The 25997-nt window shown below is 44.4% G+C and overlaps 1 protein-coding gene across 2 annotated transcripts; it reads left to right on the top strand.

Annotated features, from left to right (window-relative positions):
* The first annotated feature begins 2549 nt into the window (after positions 1-2549).
* WDR86 (WD repeat domain 86) lies at positions 2550-24995 on the top strand. 2 transcript variants are annotated; one of them, XM_074548726.1, is made up of 8 exons: positions 2550-2944; positions 3338-3609; positions 6334-6475; positions 7940-8179; positions 8264-8372; positions 16964-17099; positions 21868-21971; positions 23836-24995. In XM_074548726.1, exons 2-8 carry the CDS (start codon positions 3447-3449, stop codon positions 24052-24054), a joined length of 1113 nt encoding a protein of 370 aa, XP_074404827.1. In that variant the 5' UTR covers positions 2550-2944; positions 3338-3446; the 3' UTR covers positions 24055-24995. The 2 variants fall into 2 exon arrangements, with proteins under 2 accessions (XP_074404827.1, XP_074404760.1); XM_074548659.1 differs by having other exon boundaries at positions 2555-2944; positions 7940-8372.
* Positions 24996-25997: the final 1002 nt, after the last annotated feature.

The following is a 25997-nucleotide window of genomic DNA, read 5'->3' as shown; positions in this document are numbered from 1 at the left end:
ATGGAAGGGGTTAATTCTCTAAGAAAGATAATTTGCATTGCTGCACACTTTATTCGTTTGTTTTTGGCCAAGCTCTCTGTGCTGACTTCTTTGGGGTGTTATTGGCTCGGCTGCTTTGACAGAACAAAGAACCTTTGTTGTCCATCAAAGACCATCCAGATACCCAAGGCCCCAGGAGGGGGAGGTGGACATGGAGGAGCTGCCTGTGTCCCTTCCTCCGCAAACAACAGCAATAACATTATTGGAAGCATTCACAGCATTACTGAAATATTTTCAAGGGAAATGTTCTTCAGCACTTGTATCAGGGCAGATAGTGATGTAAATACTGACTTAGTAATTTCTGGGAGCCTGTGCTGTGTTTCTGAAGGTCTGGCAAGTGAGTCTAAGCACAGATAATTTGGGATGAAGGGGATTCACAGAGGATTTTGCACCTGATCACTACTGTCTTGTGTGTGTGGAAAATAAAGTGCCTTCCCGTTCTGTGTTGTTGCTGGGTCAGAGATGTGAGAACAGGTTGAACATTTGGTGGAATGAAGTGAAGATAAAAGTCTCAATTTGTTCTGCTTAATTACAGAGAATCTGGAACCTTCTGATGTTGGACCCTTGTCATAAACCATGGTGAAGGGCAGAGGCATCCCTCTCCCCTTCCAAAACACAGTGTAGCTGATCTAAACTCTGCATTCTTCCTTTGCTTCTGATAATTGCCTAAAGACTCTAAACTTGGCTCCAAACTTAGCAACTGCCACTGGATCCTGCCAATCGTGTTTTATGAATCCAGCCATAAACATCTAAAAGCTCTCTTAAGGTTTTTTCACTGCCTGGATGTTCTAGGAGCAGCTCATGCATCTGTGTATGTACACATCTGTGTCGATGAAGGAGGATTAATTGCAGAATTTTGGCCCTAAGGAGCAAAATCAAGCAGCAGATAACTTTCTTTTACTTTCTTCATTGTCCTACAATTAAAAACCCACCACAAGAACACAAATAAAATAAAGAAAACATACCTAAAATTCAGGCAGATAAAAACAACTGAAAAAAAGATTTTAAGAACCCTCAAGAAAATGAATAAATATTCATGAAAATATTCAAAAGCTCAGATGTTTTCATTAGTCACCACAGGAGGGAAATATTAATTTGAAATAATAATATAAAACCTTGAAAAGAGTTTTAAAAGAGCAAGGGGAGGAACAGCACACCCTCTGCTCCCACAGCTGATACAAGGCTGAGCTGTGGCCAAGGGTTTCCCCTCTAGCTCAGCCTCCCCTTGAGATTTAAACTGTGCTGGTTTAAAATGTGCAGACCTGCTTGAAACCTAACAAAATATCCTTTCCCTCTGAGTTTTTCCTTTTATTCACACCATAGGAACACAGGAAAATAAAAAGGAGTGCTAATCTATCCTACAGTTTCCCAAGCAAGGACTCTGGGCAGGGGTTTGTGAGTGGATTTGACAGATGTACGAGCAGATGGTGAGGGACACTCCCTGAGAGCACCCGATTCCCAGGCCTGTATGGCCAAAAAAATATCTTTTCACGGATAATGGGATTTTCAGAGGGAAGAAATACAGAATTCACGTCTCACACCAGAACTTCTCGGTCATTTCTTGAATGCACAAGGGTTGTGTGGAAACGTTTGTCTTCAGAAAAGAGCTGGCTTGGACCCATAAACCACAGGGCTTGACCTGACCCTCACAAAACCCAAATCTGCAGCCCGGCAGCACCTTCTGGCAAGTTCCTCCATGGTTGCATGGCTGTAACTGGCAGCTGAATCGGGATCACCTCCTTGTTTACATTGGGTGTGACATATTAGTCCCGTTTGGCCTCTGCCAGAACGTGCTGTGCAAAATAACACATCCCAGGAATTATCCATTGAACGCACGCATTGCTGTCCTGCCCACACGCTGGGGCACCTCGTGCCAGAGCAGGGCTGGGGCCTCATTAATGTCAGTTAGCATCTGCTGAACCCCAACACTGCACCAAAAGTGTGAAATGGAGCCTGGGGGATGGGGATTTGACACAAAAAGGTGTTATTCTGATTTTGCAATTTATCTATCCTAGTCCTGTCAGCATGTTTTTAGCTACAATTTAGGAGCAGCTCCCTTTTCTTGTGGGGGGAATCCACCTGAGACCCTGCAGCTGCCTTGCTGGGAGCTCTCAGCCTCTCCACATTACTTTACCCAGGAGATTCAGCCTTCCTACATTTAATTACGGCAGGGTGGGACAGAACCCTTCAGCCCGTGTTGTCAGAGCCCTCGGCCAGGTGGGTCTGCAGCAGCGCAAAGCTGGGGCCCAGCGCCAAAGCCGTGCCCACGGGGTGGATGGGCAAGGGGCTGCGCTAATTAAAAGAGCCCGAAAAGCTTCGGGTCGGGGCAAAGCGAGACAGCGGGTTTGGGGCTCCTGAGGGGAAACGTGGCAGGAGCGCGCCCAGGGAGAGGGGAGAGAAGAGGGACAAAAGGCGATGGCTTCCCTCAGCCCGGCTCCCAGCACAAGCCTCTGCGCCCCCCGGAATGCACTGGAGAAGCCAGGGAGGAAACGCCGGTGTCCTCGGGCGTCCTGAGGGGCGAAGGTGCCGCAGGAAGCGCTGCCTCCCCCGGGACAAGCCCGGGGCCGATGCGGGGCAGCGCTGCCGGGCGCCTCCGGAGAGGACGAGGCGCAGAGCGGCAACGCCGGGGGAGCTGCACGGGCGGGGCGAAGCGGCCGCCGCGGGGGAAGCAGCTCGAACGTGGAGCGGGAGGCAACGGAGGCAGGGCCGGGGCGGGGGGTGAGGGCCCGCCCCGGGGTGGGCTGAGGGGGCACGGCGGGAGCCCTTCCCGCCTCCCCGCAGGGCGGAGGCGGTCGGGGGGACCCTGCGCTCGGCCCGGCTGTGGCTCCGGTGCCCCGGCGGGAGGAGGTTCCCCGTGCCCGGAGCAGGAGTGCGGGATTGCTCCGCTGGAGCCGTGCTCGGGGCGGTGAGTGCCGAGATGCAGCGGGACGGTGCGGGAGGGATGGCGGCAGCCCGGGGCTTTGGGGGCCGTCTGAGCCCGGGCTCCCCTCTCGGAGGAGTCGCCTCCTCGGCGTGCCCAAAGTCAGCGCTAAGATTGCATAAAAAGCAGCAGCCTCTGCGAGGGCACCAGATAGCGGTACCGCCGGCCGGGCTCAGTCCCCCAAGGGGCTGGAAGTGCCCCGATGCCCATGGAGAGGGCATAGCGGGCAGCGTGTGCGCCCATTCACCGCCGTGGGGCTTGGGATCCTGCGGGGGACCGGGCGCTCAGTGCCTTCGGCTCACCCTGGCCGGGGCAGGGATGCAGCCACGGGGGGATGAAATGATTTAACGCGCTCTCCCCCTTTGTGTCTCTGTGCAGAGCCCGGACTGCCGCGCTGATGTTTCGCACTTGAGGTAATGGCAGAAGCCGGTCTGTGGGGCACGGCCGGAGGTCCGGAGCGCCACGGTGTGCCGTGATCTGCGGCGCGATGGGGAACAGCGGCTCGGCCGTGAAGGTCTGCACGGATCACCAAGGCGGCATCAACTGGCTGAGCCTGAGCCCCGACGGGCAGCGGCTGCTCACGGGCAGCGAGGACGGCACGGCGCGGCTCTGGAGCACCGCCGACAGCCAGTGCCACGGCCACTTCCAAGGTACGGCAGCGGCTTTCGCCTGGGCTCTGGGTCTGAGCATGGCACAGGCCACTCAGCGTGTTCTGGTCTCGTTCAGTCCCTGCGGGCAGCCAAAGTCATGCTGGTTTTGTTTTGGTGCTTGTTACAGCAGCGTTAAGCAGGAGCTGTTTCAACCCAAAACAGGTTATCAGCACTACTGAATGCACGGATCCTTTTATCTCAGGGTGTGCGAAGTTTAACTTATGTCACTTTCTAAAAGCCCTGTTTTACCCTGTGAAAAATACTGACTTTCTGTTATTCTTTTTTTTTTTTTTTTTTTTTTTTTTTTTTTTTTTTGGTCCTTTTAATCATCTCATTTCCAGGTGGTCTTTATTTAGAACCTCTTGACCCAGAAGCCTGGCGCCTGGCGCGGAACCTTGCTAAATAGGTTACTTCTGTTTTCCCTCCTCATCTGACACACAGAAATGTTAATTGCTGGGCTTTTTCAATTTAAATTCATTTTGCATTTAAAAAAATAATTATTACCCTTAGACTGGCATTGAAATTGAATTGAAAAGAAAAAAATTCAGTAATTGAAAAGAAAAAAAACTGGAGACAGTGGATATGCAAGAGTCTAGATGTGGGCTAAAGATGTTTGTATTCCTACTGATGTTCTTTTCATACAGAAAAAAAGAAGCTGTTAAATTTGGAATTTCTAATGTTTTTTTCTTCCAAAGAAGAAATCACATTGCTGTGATTTCCTTGTTGTTTGTTTTCTTGCTTGCTTGTTTTTCACTATGGAGTATTGTCTTTCTTCCCCACATCCTGCCATGGTTCTAGCTTCTGGAAAACTTGCTGCATTTGCTTTAGGCTTAGAAATCCCTTTAAGCTAGAAAGGAAAATGTATTGGATAGCATCCATTATTATGGAATCTGCCAGTGTTTGGAGTAAACTCTGAAGAAGGTTGGGCTGGGTGGTTTGTGAGCTGCCAGTCAAATCAGATAATTGTATGTATTTTATAATTATGCATGCACACAGTTGTCATGTCAATTTTAATTTTACAAGCTATAATTACTGATAAACCTGTATCTCTAATGCAGTTTCAAGCTCCACCACAGCACAACCAGCAGACTTGTGTGGTGGCTGCTTTTGGCCAGACCAGCACCAGACCTTGTCTGCCACATGGGGTTTTGGCACCCTGTGTGTGGGTCAAGTATTCCTGATGGTTAAAATCTGCCTGGCAGACTTTGGTTCAGTAACCAAGATACTGTTTTGATCTCAGAGCTGGATTACATGATGCTGTGAGAAAAATCCCACTGATTGAAACCTGATCCATTCAGGCTGCCTTGCAAAGAGTTTCACAAATATGGGAGAACGAGTGTAGTTTTGCTTATAGCCCTGGTGATCTGTTTAATTTTTGGCATCTGATGAAGTTGTTTTAGAGGAAACAAGCCATATGTTTGTAACATGGATTCTGGTTTGCTTTTGAACTACAACAAGGCTTTTAAACTTCAGGAATTGTACTGAAATCTGGTTTTTGCAGTCAGTGGAACAGTGTTTTACTGGGCAGTCTGCTTTCCCTCAGTTTTTTTACCATCTCTTTATTTTACAACATTCTGTTTTACTATTACCTTTGTCCATCTGTCTCTCTTTAATCACAACTGTCCTTCTTTCATTTATTTATTTTCTTTTTTTCCTCAAAGAATAGTATTGAAGTCACAGTAGGGCCCACCAACTTCAGCCATGACTGTCACTCTTGTAATAGTGACTTAAGAGGAAACAGTTCTGCTCCTAAAATCTTTCAGTCTAAATGTTGAAGCAGAAGAGTGCAAGGTAATGGCAGTCCAATGGTTAGATAGGTGACAGCAATTTCACACAAGAGGCTGGGACTTGAATCCTAAGGTGATTTTTACATGTGGTGCCTTTAATATTACAATAGAAAAATTTAATATTACAATAGAAAAATGACACATCTTGCTAAGCACTAGCAAAAGCTTGAGGTGGCAATATTGATTCCTCTTTTTTGGTGTTGCCTTGTTTGTCAGTGTGACATTTTTAAGGCCGTGGTTGTGTCTGTTTTTATTGTAACTGTAGAATCCCTGTGTAGTCTACATATTGTGTAAACAATTGTGCTCTAATCCTCCCTCCCTTTCTTTTCCTTAAAGGAATACTTATACTTAGAAAATTGTGGGGTTTAGTCATGTGGGGGAAAGTATTGGCTGGCTATTCACTTGGTATGTCTTTTTGTTTGCTTTTCATTCTGCCTGGACAATGAAACCAAACTTGGTAAGTTGGTAAGTCTCAGGTCATTTTCTCAGAGTTTCATGCTTTGATTTATGACTGTGTCCTGACAATCAGTGGGCTGGGTTGAAATGCTGCCTTTTTCTCCCTGCTTTCATAAGAAGGAAGCAAAAACATTTTTAATTAAAAATAAGCTGGTTTGTTTACTGGTTTCAAATTTCATTAATCTGAGTTTTATTACATTGATATTAGTCTATCTCATTACATTTTTGTAACACTGTTTGATTTACCTGCTTGGTGGAACTGCTCTGTTTTACTCTTTCACTTAATCCTGATATCAGTGAAGTTTCCTGCTGTGACTTGAAATGTGTTTTACACAAATCTTTAAACGTGAAAAGCACGGCGGTGCGTTTAAAACTGGAGTTCTGCTACATTTGTTTGCATTTTTCTTTTGGCTAAGGTGAAGAGCTGGACTGATCTGTCCTTTCTGCACTCACAGTGACTGATTCCCTTTGTTATTCCCAGGACATGAAAGCTACATCACCTTCTGCCACTTGGAGAACGAGGCTGCCTTCACGTGCAGCGCTGACCACACCATCCGCAAGTGGGACGTGGTCACCGGGCAGTGCTTGGCCATTTACCGAGGCCACACTTCCATTGTCAACAGGTGGGCTCTCCCCTCGTGCTCCTGTCATCTGCCATCACACACTCCATCATTTCCCTGCATTTCCCCACTGCTACACTCAGAAAAGGGGCTGTGTAAACCTCTGAGTTCCTGTTCTGTGCTGCAATGATTGGTTTTTCTAGCAACGCTGCTGACACAGATAGGAGAGAAATGAAAGGCACTCAGCAGGGGAATGGAATCCAGGGCTAGGAATGGAATTCCAGAAGAAATGATCCAATTGATAACAGATGCTGCTGATAAATAGGTTTAAAAACATCCTGTCGAGCTTTTGTGTCAGCAAGAGGGATAAAGTCAGGGATTTTTCTGTAATTATCATTCCTCTTTGGTCAAATGAAGTTTAATAATAAACTTACTGTGTGTGGCTGATTGGCCTTTCCATTTAAAGTGCTTATTAATAGTTGGACTGGATTTAATTAATGGCAAATAGAGCAGTCAAAGATTGGTATTTTTTTAACATTTCTTTTCTGGTGGGTGTGTGGGCTTTTTAGTTCCTTTCTAAACTCAAAACACATATGATGTGTAGTGAGATTCTGTAAATAGTTAGGATGGCTGGTTCTGTGTTTTGGCACAGACCTGATTTTTGCTTGAATCAGCAAATGGGAAATGTGTTCCCCATTCATATGACTTTGTTGCCTGTTTGAAAGGTTCCAGAGGACCAAACTCAGCTGACAAAGAAGGCAGGTTATGGATGTTTCTTATCTCTGGTTTGGAAATACGAGCTGTAGATTTTTTTCTTGGTTTCTATGTTTGTGCAGCAACTCATTATTTTGAAGGCCCAGGAAGTGGTATTCCTGAGGTGCAATCTTTGGTTTGCTCTTCAATTATGTAATAAGAGGTGCTTATGCTTTATCTTTTTTGAGATCCTGAGCTAAGTGAAATTAAGCATGTTTTTTTTTCTCACACTCTCCTTATTTGATGATGGAAAGATGGTTATTTTGGACACTGTAAGTTACAGTTCAGATTCCTGGAATGTTGTTTTGTTGTTTTGATTCCAAGCTATTGTCACAGGTCTGTTCTTAAAGAAATATTAATGAATAACTGACAAGAATTAGCTAATTTAAAAAAACAAACAAACACAAACCAAACAACAAAACAAACTTCTCGGTATTATATATAACTTCTGAAAGTTCATATTCCTTGCTGGAAGGAATTTTAGCAAAACAAAATGCACAAAGTTACAATGCCATATTGTAAAAGTATCTGCATCGATGTACTTGAATGAGGGATCTCAATTTTAAAAGTAGAAACAGGGAAGTGTTTGATTTTTAAAAATGCCAAAGATGTTATGTCCATGCTGCTGTGGGAATTGTGTTGGGTGCTTTGGCAGCATTGATTTCTCGACTTTCTCAGTCAGGCAAGGTAACTCAGGAGTACTGAAATTGTGACAAAAGATGGTTATGAAAAAAGAACAACACTGTTCACATGCACAACCTTTGTTTTTTGCAGAATCCTGGTTGCTAAGGACTATCTCTTCAGTGGCTCCTATGACAGGACAGCCCGCTGCTGGAGCGTGGACAAGGAGAAACAAATCCAGGAATTCCGGGGCCACCGGAACTGTGTGCTGACCCTAGCTCACTATTCCTCCAGGGATGTGCTGGAAGAAGAGGAGGAGGAAGAGGAGGAGGAGGAGAAAGTGAGCAGGGACCTGCTGGTGACAGGGAGCACGGACTGCACTGTGAAGGTCTGGTGGGTGTCCAGCGGGCGCTGCTACCAGACCCTGCTGGGACACACTGGGGCCGTCTTATGCCTTATACTTGATGCACCAAACAGGGAGCTGTTCTCTGGCAGCACGGATTACACCATCAGGACCTGGAACATTGTCACTGGAGAGCAGCTGAAAGTCTTCAAAGAGCACCAAGGATCAGTCATTTGCCTAGAGGTAAGGGCAGAGGCTTCCTCAACGGCCTTTGCGTGTCTGTGTCTTAACTCATGTGGGTCTCAGTTATTTTTCATTCATAAAGAATCTCTTCTGAGACAGATTATAAATGATGAGCTTAAATATTTATGTAATAATAAAATTATAGTGCTCTCTGGTCTTGACACAAACCCTCTAAAATACTTAGTGATCTCCTCTTGTCTTCTGGTGGCTGCCCTGGTCTAACTTCTAGCTAAATATCTATTTAAATTCCACTAGGTCATGGAACTCATGGGTAGGTGTGCTGAGAACACTATTCATGTGAGTGGGATTGTGTAGTCAGGCTTACCAGACTTTGAAGAAAATAACCTGAGCAAGCAACACAGGGTCAGGTAATTTAAAAAGGGGAAGGGAAAAACACTCAGTAAACTAGGTAACTTCAAAAAACCCAACCCAAAACTGTGGGCAAAAGGTAATAGGAAAGCCTAAAGCTAAAACAAATCCTGCATTAAAGACCACACAGACAAGATGTGAGAAAAAATAAAGAAGAAACAGATGGCCAAGACAAGAAAATGGGCAAGAAAAATGGAAAAGAGAGGCAGACCATGGGTGAGAGAAATCAGGAAATGATGGAGGAGAGAGAGAAAAAATGTAATGAGATCTGAAAAACTATACTCTGTTTTTCTATTTGCAGTATTTTTCTATTGAATGCTGCCAACTTTGTTAACATTGCAGGGGGGAGGAGGAGGTCAGGCAAATGAAGCAAGAGGGGAATGATAGTTATCCACAAACTCATCATCCACCAGAAAATGCTAATAGTGCATTTAAAGAGAGTACATGCTGGTCTGTCACTCAGTTTCAGGTCAGCATAAATGTTTATACATGGATGTGTCTGGCTGAAGTTAATGACAGAAGCTTTTCTCCCTGATCTCCCTGTTTGTGTTTGTTGTCCATAAGTTTTTTTTTTTTTCCCTTACAGAGGCTACAAAATCTATCTTTAATAGCTGTTTATTAAAAGTTGCCTTTGTTTCTAAATAAGGTAGTCACAGCTGACACTAGAAGACTAAAAACCTGGGAATACTGAAGGAATTCTGTTTTCCTTCACTTTTAGAAAAGAATAGAAAAAAACCCCACACAATATCATATTGCCCTGGAGTAATGTTTGTCTTGCTTGGGTAAATTCTCAGTGTTAAATCTTGTTTTTATGATATTGTGGTAATGCACTCTGAGGATGCTGAAGTAAATCTGCTGCTGTCCTTAGTGTCACGCTATGTTTTGTTGTTTAATTGTAACCCTTCTCCAAGGCACAGATTGGCAACAACAGAGCTTGCCTTAATTTAATTGGGTTCTTGCTAAAATTGTTACACAAAGCTGGCTTGACCCTCTCCCAGAAGCCTGGGAAATTCAATTATGCCCTTTGAATGCTCAGGAATGAGCAATGCCTGTGAGCACAGAGTTAAGCAATGGCTTTAAACAAACAGAACTTCTTGTAGGGGACAAGAAAAGCAAAACCAACACATCTATTTGGAAAACCTGAACGATTCAGAGTACACAAGACTGCTGCTGCTGCCAAGACTGTGTTGGCAGCAGTCCTGGCCAAATCTTCTGGAGTGACTGGTAGCCCCTCTCTTCTCTCATCACCAGTTAATGTTTGGGGCTGGGAGGGTCCAGCTGAGGTACAAACAGCCCCTACAGAGAGCATTTAGTGTCCAGGCCTCTCCAGCTTAGCCCAGCTTAAGCAGTCCCTGCTGGTGAATAGCTTTAGGCTGTCCATCTTTCCTAATTCCTCCCTCTGCCTTTCTGGGTTCAACACTCTCCCTTCTGTTCCACTTGGCTGCCACTCAGCACAGCCCACATGGTATTTTCATTCTTTTAGAAAGGGGTCAATCACCAGAATCTGTACAAAGATGTTTCAACAGAAAGGAAACTTCCTGAATAGAGGTGTGTTTTTTATTATTATTTTTGTTTTGTTCTCAGAAAGCTTTTGGGGCCTTTTTTGCCTCAGGCTTCCTAGTGACAGTGTTGGAATCTGTGGCAGTGAGCTGGGATGGTATTTTTCAAACCCTGGGTCAGGAAGCACTGGGAGGTAGTTGTGAGTTGCCCACAGTAGCCAGAAGTTTTAATTGTTGACAGTAATTCATTTTCTTCAGTGCAGCAGTGAGCTGCTAATTACATCAGATTTTCACTCTGCTGTCCTGGAGGAGCTGAGTTGGTGCCAGAGGTTGAAGGCAGTTACCTGTTCTCTGGGTGGTACAATGCTTGTGTGGGGAGAAAAAAAAGGGAAGGAAAAAGAAAGACTTCTTTTCATTTTATTTATTAAAATAAAGATCCCTACGGGAGGATGACCTTTCAAAAAGTTTGAGAAATGCTCAGTGTGATTTCTCATCCTGGACACAGATCAGGAAAAATTTGGATATTGAGACCATATTTTCCCCAACTTTAAAAAGCTGTTATTGATGGGAATGCCCCAGGATGTTCTGAACTGCTGCAAATGAGGTCTGGTCTGTTCCAGTCATCTCCCATTGCTTTACAGTAAACACCAATAGTGTTACTGGAGCAGTGAATGGAAATTCCTGGAGCTTCTTGAGGGAGTTTTCTGGGTAGACAGCCATAAAGCACACCCATGTTTTCCACCCTGCTTCCTGCAGTGGTGGTGTGTGGAAAGCAGAGGGGTTATGCCACAGACAGGTTCAGATTATGAACATTCTCATGTTGCTTTAAGATCCTTTAAAGTGTAGTTGCCAGGTAGTGTAAGTAGAGGATTCTGGAAACAACTCTCATCTAGCATGGCAGAACTGAAAGTGTTGGTGGATTTGGGGCTCTCCCTTGTGCCCTGTCCTTGGTGGCTCTGGGCAGGGGAGGGATGAGCTTGAGCTGCCCTGTTCCCCAGCCCAGTCCTGCTGTCTGGGGGCCAGGGGTGCTCTGCTGCCAAAGGGGTTCTGCAGCTTGGCATAATGCCATTTTTCTCCTCCTTCCACCATTTACACTGGGCTGAGAGGGGTTTTGCTGGGAGAACTTTCTATCTGCTGTGGAAACTGTGTTAGGTGCTTTGGCAGCATTGATTCCTTGACTTTCCCAGTCAGGCAAGGTAACTCACAGTGGAGCAGCCAGAACTCTTCACTCTCCTCCTCCTGCAGTGTGTTGATGGCTTGGCAGACAAAGTACAGCAGCTGTTTTGGGAGCTCCCTCTTCATATAAGAGCCAATAATGAGATTTTATAGGAAGCGATGGGAAAAAGCAAGGGTGGGCTGAGTGTAACCACATAGCTCATGCTCATTCTTCCACTTAAAATGTCAGGCCTGGCTAGAGACCAGTATTTGCAATTAATAGTCAAATATGCATTTTCATTAATGTCTGCCTGCAATAGGCTGAATAACCCTGATTTAAATATTTACTTGTGTGTGTTTCTCTAAATGTCTCTCCTAAGTAGCTTTGCAAACTGTTCACAAGGATTGCTTTGTCCTTTGCTGATTGTTCTGCCTCTGAGTATTTATCAAAATTGTGCTGCCAAAAGCTGGCAGAGAGAAATGATCCAGCTTGGAATTTAGCTTGGATCCTACTGCAAACATTCTTGCAAGAAAACTCCCTTTTGAAGAACATGAACATGAGTGGGCAAGGACTTGCTTCTGGTTTTCCTGCAAAAGTTCCTTTGTTTGGACCATTCCCTTCAGTTGCCTTTTAAAGCTGACTAGAAGAAAAGAATGCTTTGAACAAAGCCACTGCCTGAACTCTGTTTATGTGCTGAACTGTTGTGATCACGGGGACAGAAATGTTTCCTTGCCACACCAGTTAAATTCACATATTTTTTGCTGTTTGTGTTTGTATTTGTTGCATCAGAGGATGAAGAGATGAATGAGCAGAATGTGAAGTTGTTCAACACCTGTAAGAACAAAACACGGAGCCATCGCTTTGTACTGCAGTAAAAAAGTTGAAAAACATTCTCTTAACAGCCAGCCCAGAGAGCTCATTCTAGATGGATTCTCAGGAAAAAAAAACCCCAACAATTTCTTGCCCTCAGGGAGTTTGTTAGCTTGTTAAAATGGATGTGGTTTGAATGGGATCCTGAAACTCTTAACTCAGCCCAAGGCTTACATAGTTGTATCTTGACATTGGTCCAGCTTGGTGATTTTTGACTTAGAAGTGGCTGTGAACAGAAGACCCAAATTCCAGATTGCAGGAACACTGACCCCCATGAGAAGCATAAGCTGGTGCTGGGGTTTGTGGCTGCTCATGTGAGCTCATCCTGAAGCTCATGAGGGCCTGTCTGAGTGCACTGACCCTCACCAAAAGGATGTGTCCAAATCTCTTTGGAGAATCAATTGCCTCTCCTTGGCTCTCCAAAACTTGTTTCTTATAGCAAAGGTTAATCAGGAGGGCAAAGTCCCTCCCTATAAGGTTGAAATATCTGCTAAACAGCTCTTTTGCAGATATTTTTTGGCATTTTTACAGGTAGAAGTTGGCTTAAATTGCTGCATTTATGCACTTCAGCCAAGCTTGTGAAGCAATAGGGTTGTGATTGTCTTGAAAACTAACCCTGGACGTGATAATTTGTTCTTTATTAAAATTCTGGTGTGTTTGTGGGCTACAACCAAGGGTTTTTCTTATTAATGAGACCTGTAGCTACTAAAGTGTTTACAATTAGTCTTCTGCTACTGCTATTACTCTGCAACTCACAAGCAGTTTGACTGAACTTTTTCAAGGAATAGTTACATCTCCAGTACTTTGGGTCAAGGATTAAGACAAATTTTCTCCATTCACATGTCAGTGTTCCATCTGGTTCAAAGCAAAATTTCTCATGAGAAAAATTAACAATCCAGAATTGCAGATATCAATGCAATGGTTTTTTTTTCCTGCTGTCTGACTGAGGCTTTAGAACTGGGCATCAAACTTTTATCAGGTTTTTAATGTTTTTGAAGCTACATGGGTTTGAAATGTCCACTCAGCCCATTGGTATCTGAGTTGCAAATCTGTTCTGTGTTATCCACACTGCTGCAGGTGTCCTTGCCTGGCCATGGTGTTCTGTGGTCAGGAGCTGTCTTGGGCAGTTGGCCAAAGTGAACCAGTGCTCAAAAGCCAGCCAAGGAAAATACAGCTTTAGAAATGTCACTTCTTCTCTGGGCAGACACAGACTGGAATATGTAACTGTCCCTGCTAAACATTCTGAAACCACAGAGTGTGGGGCCAGCTTGTGAGGTGCTTTTGATGGGGGAACAGTAAGTGATGATAATTACTATTTTAAATGTAGAATAAATGCACATATTTGAAGTGTTGCAGCTTGGGCTGGAGTTGTAAATTAGACCTTTCTTTAGTCAAGTAAGGAGTGACCTCACCTGAATTATTCTGGCCACAGCTGAGAAGGTGGTCCTTGTTGGGGATGGGAAATAGTGAATTTTAAGGCATGTTCTGTTTCAGATGTGCCTCAGGATGAGAGGAATTGTGCCCTAGACCACAGTGACTGTATGGGGGCTATCCTTAGCTGTGGAGCTGTGAACCAATTTAGATGAGATTATGCCTATGATATTACTAAAGACAGATCTGATTTGCAACTTCAGCCTGAGCTGAGAGCTCTTGAAGGCTTTCTTCACTAGCAGCCATTTCATGCTGTTTTATGAAAATGCCATGGCAGTGAGGGGCTGTGTGACAGTCAGAGCCTGCCCCGGGTTTTGCTCTTGGCTCTGCTGCAGGCTCAGTCTGTGGCATCTGGTGGATTGTTTACCTGTTAATAATACTTCCTTTCCCATGCAAGACTGCACTACCTGCTTAAATTGAGGAAGGAAGGAAGGAAGGAAGGAAGGTGGGTGCATGGAAGTGTTTCATGGGGCAGCACAGAGGCTTTGAATTTAATTGAGATGGTTCATGTGCTGACCACCTCACCAGATCTCAGACATTGGAAAGCCAACCCTATCCAGGGCTGCACCAAAACCAGTGCAGGCAGCAGGTCAAGGGAGGTGATTCTTTTTTGTTCTTTTCTTGTGAGACCCCACCTGCAGTGCTGCATCCAGCTCTAGAGTCTTCAGTACAGGAAGGACATGGATTTGTTGGAGCATGTCCAGAGGAGGCTGTGAAGATGATGAAGAGGGATGGAGCACCTCTGCTATGGAGACAAGCACAGAGAGTTGAGTTCAGCCTGGAGAAGAGAAGGATCCAGAGAGATCTTAGACCCCTTTCTTGTGCCTAAAGGGGCTCCAAGAGAGCTGAAGAGGGACTTTAGACAAGGCTGTGGAGTGATGGGACAAGGAGAAATGACTTTAAACTAAAAGAGGGTAGATTTAGATCAGGAAGAAATTCTTTCCTGTGGGGGTGCTGAGGCCCTGGCACAGGTTGCCAGGAGAAGCTTTGACTGCTCCATCCCTGGAAGTGTTCAAGGCCAGGTTGGAAGGGGCTTGGAGCAACCTGGGATAGTGGAAGGTGTCCCTGCCCATGGCAGAAGTTTTGAACAAGATGATCTTTAAGGTCCCTTCCAACCTAAACCATTCTATGATTCTAAGGCTCTTAAAATTCCAATGCTATAAATTACCTGGGTAAACCTACGTAACTTCAAACATTTTTGTATCTAACAAATTAGCAAATCTAGGTAAGCTGCAGCTCTCCTGTTCATTGATACACCCACTTAAATGTAGAAATGAACTGGTATAACCTAATGTACCATTAATGCAGAATGCCATTTACCTGTGGGAGGTTATAATTTAGTGTTTTTCCTTGCTCAGTGGGTGGGTTGATGCTGCTAGCTAGATGTCTAAAAAAGAAATGCAACAACTTGGCCACAAACCACGCAGCAGGATCCCAACTCAAAGCATCCTCTTCCATTTAGCAGGTGCACATGACAATTCTCTTCTTGCCTGTTCAGGGAGAGACTGAAATTTAAAAGTCCTTCCTCAGGCTAACTTGTGGTTCTTGGTTTTGTTAGTGCTGCTGGCCATTCATTCTCTCTCCTCATGGGGATGTAGCATTAATGCCGTTGCTAAAACAGCTTAAAAGTAATAGGAAGTGACATTTCAAAGTACTGCTGGCTTTTTACAGTGGTTTGTGCTTTACAAGCTCCTGGCATTCAGCTGTGAAATCTCTCCCATGGGCCAGGTTCTGCTGGGAGGAAGTGTGGCATGTCCTGCTCCAGCTGAGCTGGTGGCAGCTGTGGCCAGGGAGCCTCTTGGTCGGCCTGCTCACATTTCTTGTGTGGGTTATCACAGTGCCATCACTGTAGTGCTTCATATCTTAAAATACCTTTTGCTTCACGTTGTAACACAGCACACACTGTTTTGTACAAAGCTCACTTCTGATGCCTTTTGGGAATGGGGTCATTTGTTTTTGGACTGGGAGTGGAGATGGAAGAGCATGATCATTCCAACCTTACAGATACAGAGTGGGGACCAAATCTAAGGTGGCAGGAAAACCAACCCTTAAAAGTGCTCTAGAAGCAAGACCACAAGCTGATTTGTCATTTGCTGGTTTCCTGGAGATGTTGGAGAAGCATCAGGGGTTTGTGCACTGCTGGTCATTCAAACCTTCTGATATGTGTCTGGTGGACAAATACCATTCAAATTTCACTTCTTGGTGGGGGCTCAGGGTCCTCCCTCCTGTCTCTCCATCCCTCTGACACAGAGGTTGCTACAAGTCCATGAAACTTCCCTTGAGCCACAGCTGGGTGTTGGAGTGACTGGCTGCTTTCAGCAGGAGTTGGGCTCTACATAGCAATGGCTGTGAAAACCTTCAACTTGATGTCTTTACACAGACAGAGAATGCCAGATTTTTCTATGCACTATGGAATTTTTTCTTGCTGAGCTTCCAAGCTTTGTGTAGCTTGTTTACTGTGAACTAGTTGGTTTTTAGTCTTGCACAGGTCAGTTATTTTCTCTCTGTCTCTGTTCCCCAGCTGCAATCCTTCTTTCCATTATTTTCTGTCCTATGTGGAACAAACCCCATCCTGCCCAGCAGTGAGTTAGTGAGTTCTCACAATGTGCAGGATGACTGGTGCAATGAGGGGTAGCAGAAGATAATCTGCTTGAAGATGTTTAAAAACCTGTGTCAGGATAGTTATGTAATCATTCAATAACAGTCTAAAAAGACTTTTGGAAATGCAGATACAGAACAGTTTCAAGGAAGTGTTAATGTTCCTGAATACTGACTTTGTGCAGAGTGATCATACTAAACATAAACCCTGGTTTATGGTCTGTAGGATTTTAATATAATTTACCTTTTAAAAAAGTTTTTGTTAGTCAGAATTGTTCTGAATTTTTTTGTAATTAAAAAGTAACAATTGGGTGAGAGTTCTTGTCAAATATACTTTGTAGAAACAACACTGCTGGGGTTTTTTTGAGGCTTTAGTAATATAACTGATTATGGATGTAGGGTTAGCATTGTTAAGCTCCCTGGAATCCTGCCTGCTGGCACAAGCAGATGGGCTAAGATTTTGTCTTCTGAAAGCTGGGGGCTGTTTTTAACACCCAGAAATCAATGGGAGATGTGACAATGAAGAACTCAAGGTTGGTTTGCTCACCACTCCTCTGTTTCAAGGTGCAGCTTGTGCTGGAAAATGTGACTTGGGATGGGTCCCTTCAGTGCAGCTCTCTCACAAAGGTGAGAGAGGCCTTTGCTGATGTGTTTTTCTCTCTCCTCAGCTGGTGAACCGTCACCTGTACTCGGGGAGCGCGGACAGGACGGTGAAGTGCTGGTTTGTGGACACTGGGGAGCGGATCCAGACCTACAAGGCTCACAAGCACAGCGTTAGCACTTTGAAATACCACGCTGGCATCTGTAAGTTGCCTTTTCCTGTGTTCTCCAGCCCTCTCCAGTCTCCTTTTCCATGTCTGTGTTTGAAGGTTGTTAATGGAGAATAACTTGAACAATTGTAAAGTTTTCAGGTTTTTTTCAACTCTGGCACGTTTACATTCAATACCAAACTGCTACAGCACTCCATGTGGGAAGCTTAGGTCTTCCCTCCATTTTCCACCTCCCTCTTCTCACAAATGAGGAGGCAGTTGTTTTGTTTCACCTCAGATGCTCACTGCTCCTTTCTAACTGTTAGGCTTCATGTTGAGGCTCTGACCATCTGCTAGACTAATTTTCCACAAGTTCTTTACCTGTTCTCCGTTATAATTTGTGGATTTGTTCCCCAAATCACTTTCCTCTAGTAGCCAGGCCTTACTAATGCTCAGGACTCAGCTCTCCTACCTTCAGCCCTCCTGTTTACAGTGGTTTCTGTCCATCAGTGTGTATTGCTGACATAACAGTCAGTATATGCTGACCATCAAACCTCCTTTTTAAATCCCTCTGTGCTGGCTTTCCTTCTGCTTGTCTGGGTTTGGGTTGCCAGACAGCACCTCTGTTTTTATCAGTGAACCTCTCTGTGTCATCCTGGTCTTATCCTGCTTCTGGTATTTGACTTGATGTACCTTCACTTGCTTCCCAAACAAGAACTTCTCTCCTCTCCCACCCTGAAGGAGTTGGCCATGGCTGTCTTAAGCTAACCTAGACATTCACAGCTCTTTCCTGATTTTGATTTCTTCCCTTCAGCTTTGAAGTGAACACATCACGCTAAATGAGTGGTTGTTATCTGGGCCTTGATCTCTCTTTTGGCAGCTCCTCAGTGTGATGGTGATAAATAGCTGACAGGTGCAAGATGGTGCACGTTAGCAGAGTTGTACCTGCACAGTTTAGTAGCAGTTGTCTGGCACCATGCTTTCCTGACTGTATTTATAACCCAGTAACTGAACTGATTTCCTAATTATGTTTGGAAACTTAGCATGTAACCAGGCCCAGGGGTAGAATTTTAGCCAGGAAACCTTGTTTTGGTCTTCCTTTCAGCATGAGTCCCACATCACAGACTTTCTCCAGTAAAATATTTATTTATAATTTATGGTTATTTCAGCTCTCCTCACCTACATGGCAGAATTACCCCACTCTCCCCTACCTGCAGGTTGAAATTTCTGCTGGTTTTAGCTTCTACAGTTGGCTAGAAGGCTGAAATGGGAGAGGGTCTGAACCTACACTGCACCTTCAAGTTATTATTGCTCCAATATGCAGGCAGGTAGAGCAAGGGAAATGAACCAGAAATTGTCATCTGGGATAATCACTGGTAGACAAAGTACTGATGATTTTGTGTGTGTGTTTTCCCCCTTTAATGATAAAGGCACAAACCAAAGCATTGATTTTGTCAAGACTAGCCAAAGGCCAGTGATCTGTGCTAAGCTGATGTTTGCCTGATCCTGTGCTGAACAGGAATGTCTGGGTGGGAGACAGGGATTGTCTCTTTCATTAATGACCTCCAGAGCTGCAGTTGTTCAGTGTTGGGTTCCTGTTGCTCATTCCCTGACTTCTGGGACTCTGCCTGGGCCCTCTCAGGTGGGAGGGAAAGACCCTTCTGGAGTGGTTTTGTGTCAGGAAAGAGACACACTGGATCTTTTTGGTCTTCAGGTTCTTGTTTATTGTGATCTTATCGAGAGTTTTGCACACTGTCCTCACCAGGCTGAGTGCACTGGAAAATCACTGCAAAAATGGCCAACAATCTTTCATGACAAGGTCTTTTATAGCTAAACTATCCAATTAAGAACTGACACCTGGATTATTTCCCTTTTAACCCAATAACTGATCCCAAAGAGCTGCAATGGGGACTTTTCTGTCCAATTACAAAATGCCACCCAAACCCATGGAGAAGGAGGAAGAAGAAGCATGAAGAAGAAACCCAGGATGACACCCTGTGCCCTCCATCTTGCTTCCATCCACAACACACTTAAAATCCCAAACCCTAAATTTCCCACCTAAGTGATTCATCTACACTACTCTCTATAATCTATTTCACACTTTTGTGGGTTCTGGTCTATTCTGGAATTTAGGAAACTCTCCATGAGTGAGGGTCAGAGTCAGTGCTGCCTTGGGGGTCAGGGCACTCCAGAGCAGACAGGGAGATATTCCCAGTGCCCTGGGTTTCCACATGGAAACAACAGTTCTGTGTTGATCCTACTCTTCATGCCACCTGTAGAGATTCAACCAAACTGTAAAGAAAAGGAAGTTTTAGCTCAAACAAAAGTTTCATTATGTGATGCCACCTCCATCAGCTCTTCAGCTTTCTCTCTCTTCCCCCTCATTCTACCCCCTTGTCCCTGCCATACACATACATTAATTTTCCACAACACTCTTTTTTTGAGTTAAAATGCAGACAATATTGCTGCATTTAGTCAGGCCTGCAAAGAACACCCTGATTGTGTGACAGAAAGTTTCCAGAGTTATTTAAGATCTTGTTTTAAATCAAATGTAAAAATACTAAAAGTGTCAAACAGGGAATATCAAATTGTTCCACTTCAAGGGTAGAAAAAAAAGCTCTGGGAAAATATTAGGAACTTGTTTGAATGCATTATATGCACTTTAATTAGTGAAAGAGGAAATTTCCCCCTAAGGATTAATTTATTAACTATGATTGCTTGCATTATTGTTGTGCATTCATCACTTATTTCCACAGTATCTAATAATTTTGTTAGAATTAGAATTATAACGACATGTTAACTGGATACCAGTGTTGGAACTAGTGTAGCTTAAAATACAGTCTGTTCACCTGGGACAGATCAGAGCTGCCTCTCAAAAATGTGCAAAAAATTATTTAAATTATGTTTGTTATGGTTTATGTCACATTTGCACCAGTGCAAGAACATGAAAGAACATCTCAGCCATGAAGTGGTAATTTTCTGTTAGAAGATCTTAATTCTGCTGCTTTCTCTCTGATCAGAGCCCAAAGGCTCATTGCCCCAAAGGGTTTGTGGGCTAAATAAGAAAACAGAGTAGAAGAAAGAGAGGAAAAATACATGTCTGTTTCCAAAATCACTTTATAGTATACAGGGAGTCCAAAAAGATGTGAAAACTAAGCATTAAATCATCAGAATGTGTTTCCAGTGGCTTTCCTCAGTCTGCTTGTGTAATTAATAGCATAGGGAATATTACAACTGGTTCTCAATCTAATTTATTTAATGATATGTTGATTATTTTTCTCTTAAAGTATGTGCACAGCCATTTAAAATTTAACGTGGTTTATATTTTTTTCATGTTACAAAAGCTCCAGGGGAACCTTTCAAAACTGTTCTCCCAAGGGTCTATGAAAATTAAGTAAAAATGAAAATTAATTTTATTTTGTTGTTGTTTATTTCACAGGTGGTATATATAAATAAGTATTTAAATGCTAAATCTGGGTTAGATCAACAGCTCTTCTTTGAAATTCAGAGGTGGAGAGAGACTTCCTAAATCCAGAGTGACAGTTCAAAGGACATAAAGGATGTCTGTCAAAAGGGAAATTCTGATGGCAACAGCTGAAGTAAACTGGCAGCTGCATCTTGAAAACAGCTCTTAATTGGTTCCTACCCTCTGCATGTCTGTAACAGAATTAAGTGATTTCCATTCACTGGTTAAAGATCAGTACCTGTTCCCTGCTTTACTTTGTTGCTGCTCATTTGCAGAGTGGGAAATGATGCTTTTTCAGGACTCTGCTGGAAATTGAATTATGGTGGCTCATATAAAGTGACATTGATTTTCCACATCCAGATGTTCCTTGGATGTGCACCCAGGAGGTGCCCAGCTCCCTGCTGTTTCATTTGAATTTAAAAAGCTCATGGCAGTGCATAGTCAGTTCTCTAATTTGTTATTATAGTCCTGAATTTACAACCATGATAATTTTTTCACCCCTCTTTAGAGATTCAGTTTCTGACTTCTCCTAAAACATAAGGAATCTGTTGGCTCCAGGCACACCAATTTTGTAAAAATCTTCCCATGCTAGTGGCTTTTACAAAGACATGAAATGCAGGGAGCAGAGAATATATTGCTTTTTGCAGCTCTGAAATATTTATGTCTAGAAAAACTTGAGGAGTTTGGGTTAACTGAAGGAAAGTGTTTATCAAGAGAGTTTGTAGCCTTTAAGGCACATTAATGGGCTCATTTTTGGGCATATTGCTAAGTACAAAACCTAAATATTAACACTGCCTTACAGTTCCTGGATGCAGCAGTCTGGGGATCTGATGTGAAGAACCTGAAGTGTTGAGAAATTGTTCTTTGAACATGTAAGGTGCTCTAAGGAAACCTGATGAATAGCCAAAATTCCTGGTCATGCTCAATTTAGTTACCCCAGCCCTGCCCCTCTTGCAGCAGCAGAAGTACTGGAAACAGTGGAGTACTGAATGGAAGGCTGTAAATAACTCTGGTGAAACAAATGAAAGGTTGAGTGGAAATCCTTAAAACCAGACTTGAGATAAATTGCCTGCTTAGAATTATTACAGGCAGGGAAATAGCTGTGGAAGAGAAGAGCAGAAATAGATACTTGAAACATGTAGAGTGAAATGCTGGTGTGTGTAGGAACTTCAGGTTTAAATCAGTTCAGTGTTTCAAAAAATACAACTCAAGCATGCTGGGGTCAGCAAAATGATCTGGTTTGTCAGAGGAGAGAATCCAAATGATTTGTCATGCCCCCTGGGAGCTGGTTTTAGGTACATTTTTGAACTTGTATGAACTGTCCTCGTGTGGCTGCTCACATCTGGCTGTGTGTCAGTGTTCACAGGAAGTGGAGATGCCTGTGCAAGAGCTTTCAATTCCAGGAGTGGAGTCCTGCAGAAGATCTTCCGAGGCCACAAGTTCATCATCAACTGTATCCAGGTCAGGAAGGGGTTTCTTGCTGGGGTTTCTTCCTTTTGATTGCTCCCTCATTTGTTTTGTGGGAACTGGTGTGGCTGACTGTTCTGTGTGTCTTGGATTGGATGTTGTTCTAGCATAATACTTGAATATTCTGTATGTAATTTTAGAAAAGCTTGTAAATAATCATAAGGATAAGTGAAACCACGGAACGAGTCCCCAGGGACAGCCCCATGTCTGGGATTGGGGTTTTTTCAGGTCAGGTTGGATAAGCAGCCCTGAGAACTGAGGCAGATGAACTGATGCTGTGTGGGGCACAGAATGGACTCCAGCCTCATGAGACCTTTTCCATTACAAGACACTAATGATAAGTGTTTGCAGTGCTCTGAGGGGAAGAGAAGTTCCTGCCTTATACAGGCAGAATAATTACAGCATTGTCCCCCAAACCACCTAGGGGCATGGCATCCCCAAACAGCTCAGGAGTGATATCTGACCCACATCCTGCCAGGAAAATGGAGGAGTTTCTGCCCCTGGCTTAAAACTGAAAGTTAATGTTGTTTGCAGAATGTCTAGGCTCAAGGGAGACTGGCATTTAGTAGTTACATTAGGGGCAATTAGTAATCCTTGCAAAGACCATGGAATCCTAGAGGGGTTTGCATTGGAAGGGACCTCATTCCAACCCTCCCTGCCATGAGCAGGGACATTTTCCACTAGACCAGGTTGCTCAATGTCCCTTCCAACCTGGTCTTGAACACTCCCATGAATGGGGCAGCCACCCTGAGTATCTGCATCTCCCTGCACTGGGAGTGTAAGTGTAAGTGCACAATGTAAGCTGTGTGCAGGATGAAGATTTTCATTAACAATGGGAGACATTGTTGGTAATTCTGGCAGGCTGACAGTCCAAAGAAAAAGAGAGGAGATAAAATTCCTTTTGGAGTTGATCCCAAGCACATGAAGTTGTAAATACAGTTTTCTCTTGTATATTCTTCTGAATTAGCAAGTGGCTGGATGATCTTACTTGTGCTGGGCAGTTGTTGTGCAGCAGGTGGCATCTGGATGTGTTTGGGAAGTACCTGACAGAACCACCCTGGGCAGCCCCAAGTATTGATAAGACCAAAGCTTGACTTTGTCTTGTTCTTCTTTGTAATTGAATTTCCAAAAAAGCCCAGGAAGAGAGAGGACTGAGAAGTGGCAACCTCTAAGATGATCTTAGGTATATCATGAGGGCTGGATGAGAGGTGTGGTGCTTCATGTAAGCCAGGGAGATGCTCACTGTCACAGGCAACCACAGGGCACCCACGGGATGGACAGACTGATACAGGAAGATCACCAAGACTGATGGCTGGCTTCCAGGGCAGGACAAGGGCAATTGGAAACATTATCAATAGCAGCAAATGGGCCATGAAGGAAATGAAACCACAGCAGTGAATCCAGGTTAAATTACTGCAGGTTTTGAAGAACAGTGGAGTTTGAAGCAGGAATTGTACCTATAATTTAGTACAAAGCAAGAAGGGAAGTGAAAAGGAAGCATTCCTGAACCCCTGCTGCCCACTGCTGATGATTTTGGTGTCTCCTTAAGTTGCACATCAAAACCAGCAGTCTGAAAACACTTCCAGCAGAAATTCCCAACCACAGCCTGCTCTGACATTGGGTTTAGTTCTCCATTGCTTTTCTAGAGGATCTGGGTTATTAATAACTCTTGCTGTTTATGGCTCTGTGAAGTGGCTGAGAAATGAGTCCTGCCTTGGTAATGCCTCATCCCACTTCAGCAGCTTTTGTGATAATTTACACTGGCTCTTGCAAGGAGCTCAGGCCTTAAGTGTTGGGATCAAGCTGTGTTTGCTGTGCTTTTTGGCAGTTTGATTGTGCTGTGACCCTGTTGTTCCAGATCCACAACGAGCTGCTGTACACAGCTTCCCACGACGGCACCCTGCGGGTCTGGGACATCCGCGGGATTTGCAAGAGGAACAAGCGGCGCCTGAAGAAGGAGAGGTCTGTGCAGGGCAGGAGCTCCCAGAAGGGGAGTCTGGCTCGTCTCTTCAACAATAAAGTTGGCTGTATGATACAGCAGGAGAATGGGGAACACGAGGCTGTTGAACTGATGTGACTGTCTTGAGCAGGCTTTATGTCAGTGACCAGAGCTGAACCTTTGATTTTCTGCACCACTGTGTCCATGTAAACCAGAACTTGGAAAGAGATGGGAAGTGGCTTTGCCTGAACCTCTGTGTGAGGAGCCAGGATTCTCTGTGGCTGCCAGATGGACTCAGGTCAGATCCTGTGGCTGTGATGGCTCAGCTGAGCAGCTGTGGGGTCAGCAGGGGAGGCAGTGTGGTTCAGGTGAGGTAGCAATGAGTGCAATTAGGAACTTTCCTTACCACTGCTGGCATCAGTTCCCTGGGCACAGAGGTGTTTCACCTCTGGCTGCCCAGTGTCTCATGAGATGTTTTCCCATTCCTGTTGCCCCATGACCTCTGTCCAGCCCAGTGTGGCAGTGAAAGGTGTCCTGCAGTGAAAAGTGGCCTTGAATTCCATCTCCACAGCTGACTTTGGGTCAGTCCTTGGCTGACAAGGCCAATGCAGGAGGGTTTGGCTCTGCAGCAGGAGTTTAAAGCAGACTGGACTTTACTTTGGAAAGCTGGGTGTAGTAGAACAGAAATTAATTTAATTGGTTTTTTAACAAAACATAAGCCACAGAGCAAGCTAAACCTCAGCCCTTTTGTGCCAAGGTCACCTGTTTGCTGACCTTGTGTTGTCTTTCCTCCTCCCAAAGCTGTGTCTTGCTAGGTTGCCAGTAGCATTGGATAAGCAGTCAAACTCAAGAGTTTTCCCAGTCTTTTTCCAGGTTCATCCTTCTCTGATAACCACTGAGCCATGAATTAACAAGGGTTCTTATATTTTTCTATTTGCAGATATAACTCGTTGTAGAACCAGTACAAAAATATCTAACCACATGTTTTTATTTTTATGGCTTTATTTATTCTGTACTACAGCAAGATTAAAATGCTGTAATCCTTTTTTAGAGTGGATTAATAAACATGTGGCATCTCCAGACAACTGACTGTCTAGTTTTTATTTTTGTCTTATATATGGGGGGGGTGGCCTGGCTGCAGAAGCACAGAAGTTAAGAATGGATGGAACAGGGGGAAAAGCCCCCATAGGCACTTTTGGGAACATTTCTTACCTTTCCCTCAAGGTGTGTGTGAAGCTGTCCTGCCTCCCAGCAGGCACCAAAGTGCCAAAGCTCAGTTCCCCTGTCAGGGCAAGGGGGACCAGACACAAAAGCACAGACTTAAGGGACAGCAGGGATGACAAAGAGCTACAAGCCCTGACTCAGCACTGCCCTGGTGGCACCAACGCCTCCTGTTCTGACACCTAAACTCTGTGTCAGTGGGTCAGACCCACCACAGACCCTGCTCTCCTCTCCTGCTAAGCAGCTTCAGTAGTTCTTACCTGGCAGGTTTCCACATCTAGTAGGAAACAGCATTTTAAATTTGTGAAATGCCTACCAAGAGACTAATTTGGGAGGCCATCTGCATCATGCAGCCTTAATTGCAATGCAAACCTCTCAGGCTGGTCATTGTGGCTCTGGCACGTGTCAGTGAGCTGCTGCTGGCTTGCCATGCAGCTGTTTGTGTTTTGCTTCTGAGGACAACACTAAGTAGGAGGCCTTCAGGAGCTGGATGGAATTCCCCAGACCCCCTGGGCTGTATTTTGTGTTTAAAACTTCACACACAGGACGTGAGGCACAAGAGCCTATCTGGGCACACAGCAGCAGAGAGAGATCTCAAAAAGTGGAATGAATGAGTCATTACCACTTCTGCCTGTTGCTAAACATATCACAGTGCCTCCAAATACACGGTCAAAATTAACTTACAGCTTTCAGCCACTGCCTCCTGCTCTGCTGATCACTTACAACTGCTCTGGCAGAGTTACATCACTGATGAATGGCTGCTCTGACAAGCACTGCATGTTATGATGCTAATTTTAAATTCCCCAAGGACAAACCTTCCCTTCTGAAGTTGTCGCTGCCAGTTTGCTGTGCAAGCCAGT

This window comes from Zonotrichia albicollis, chromosome 1 (genome assembly GCF_047830755.1).
Source record: "Zonotrichia albicollis isolate bZonAlb1 chromosome 1, bZonAlb1.hap1, whole genome shotgun sequence".
In the NCBI taxonomy this organism is placed as follows: domain Eukaryota; kingdom Metazoa; phylum Chordata; class Aves; order Passeriformes; family Passerellidae; genus Zonotrichia; species Zonotrichia albicollis.
This window is presented reverse-complemented; position numbering and strand designations above follow the sequence as displayed.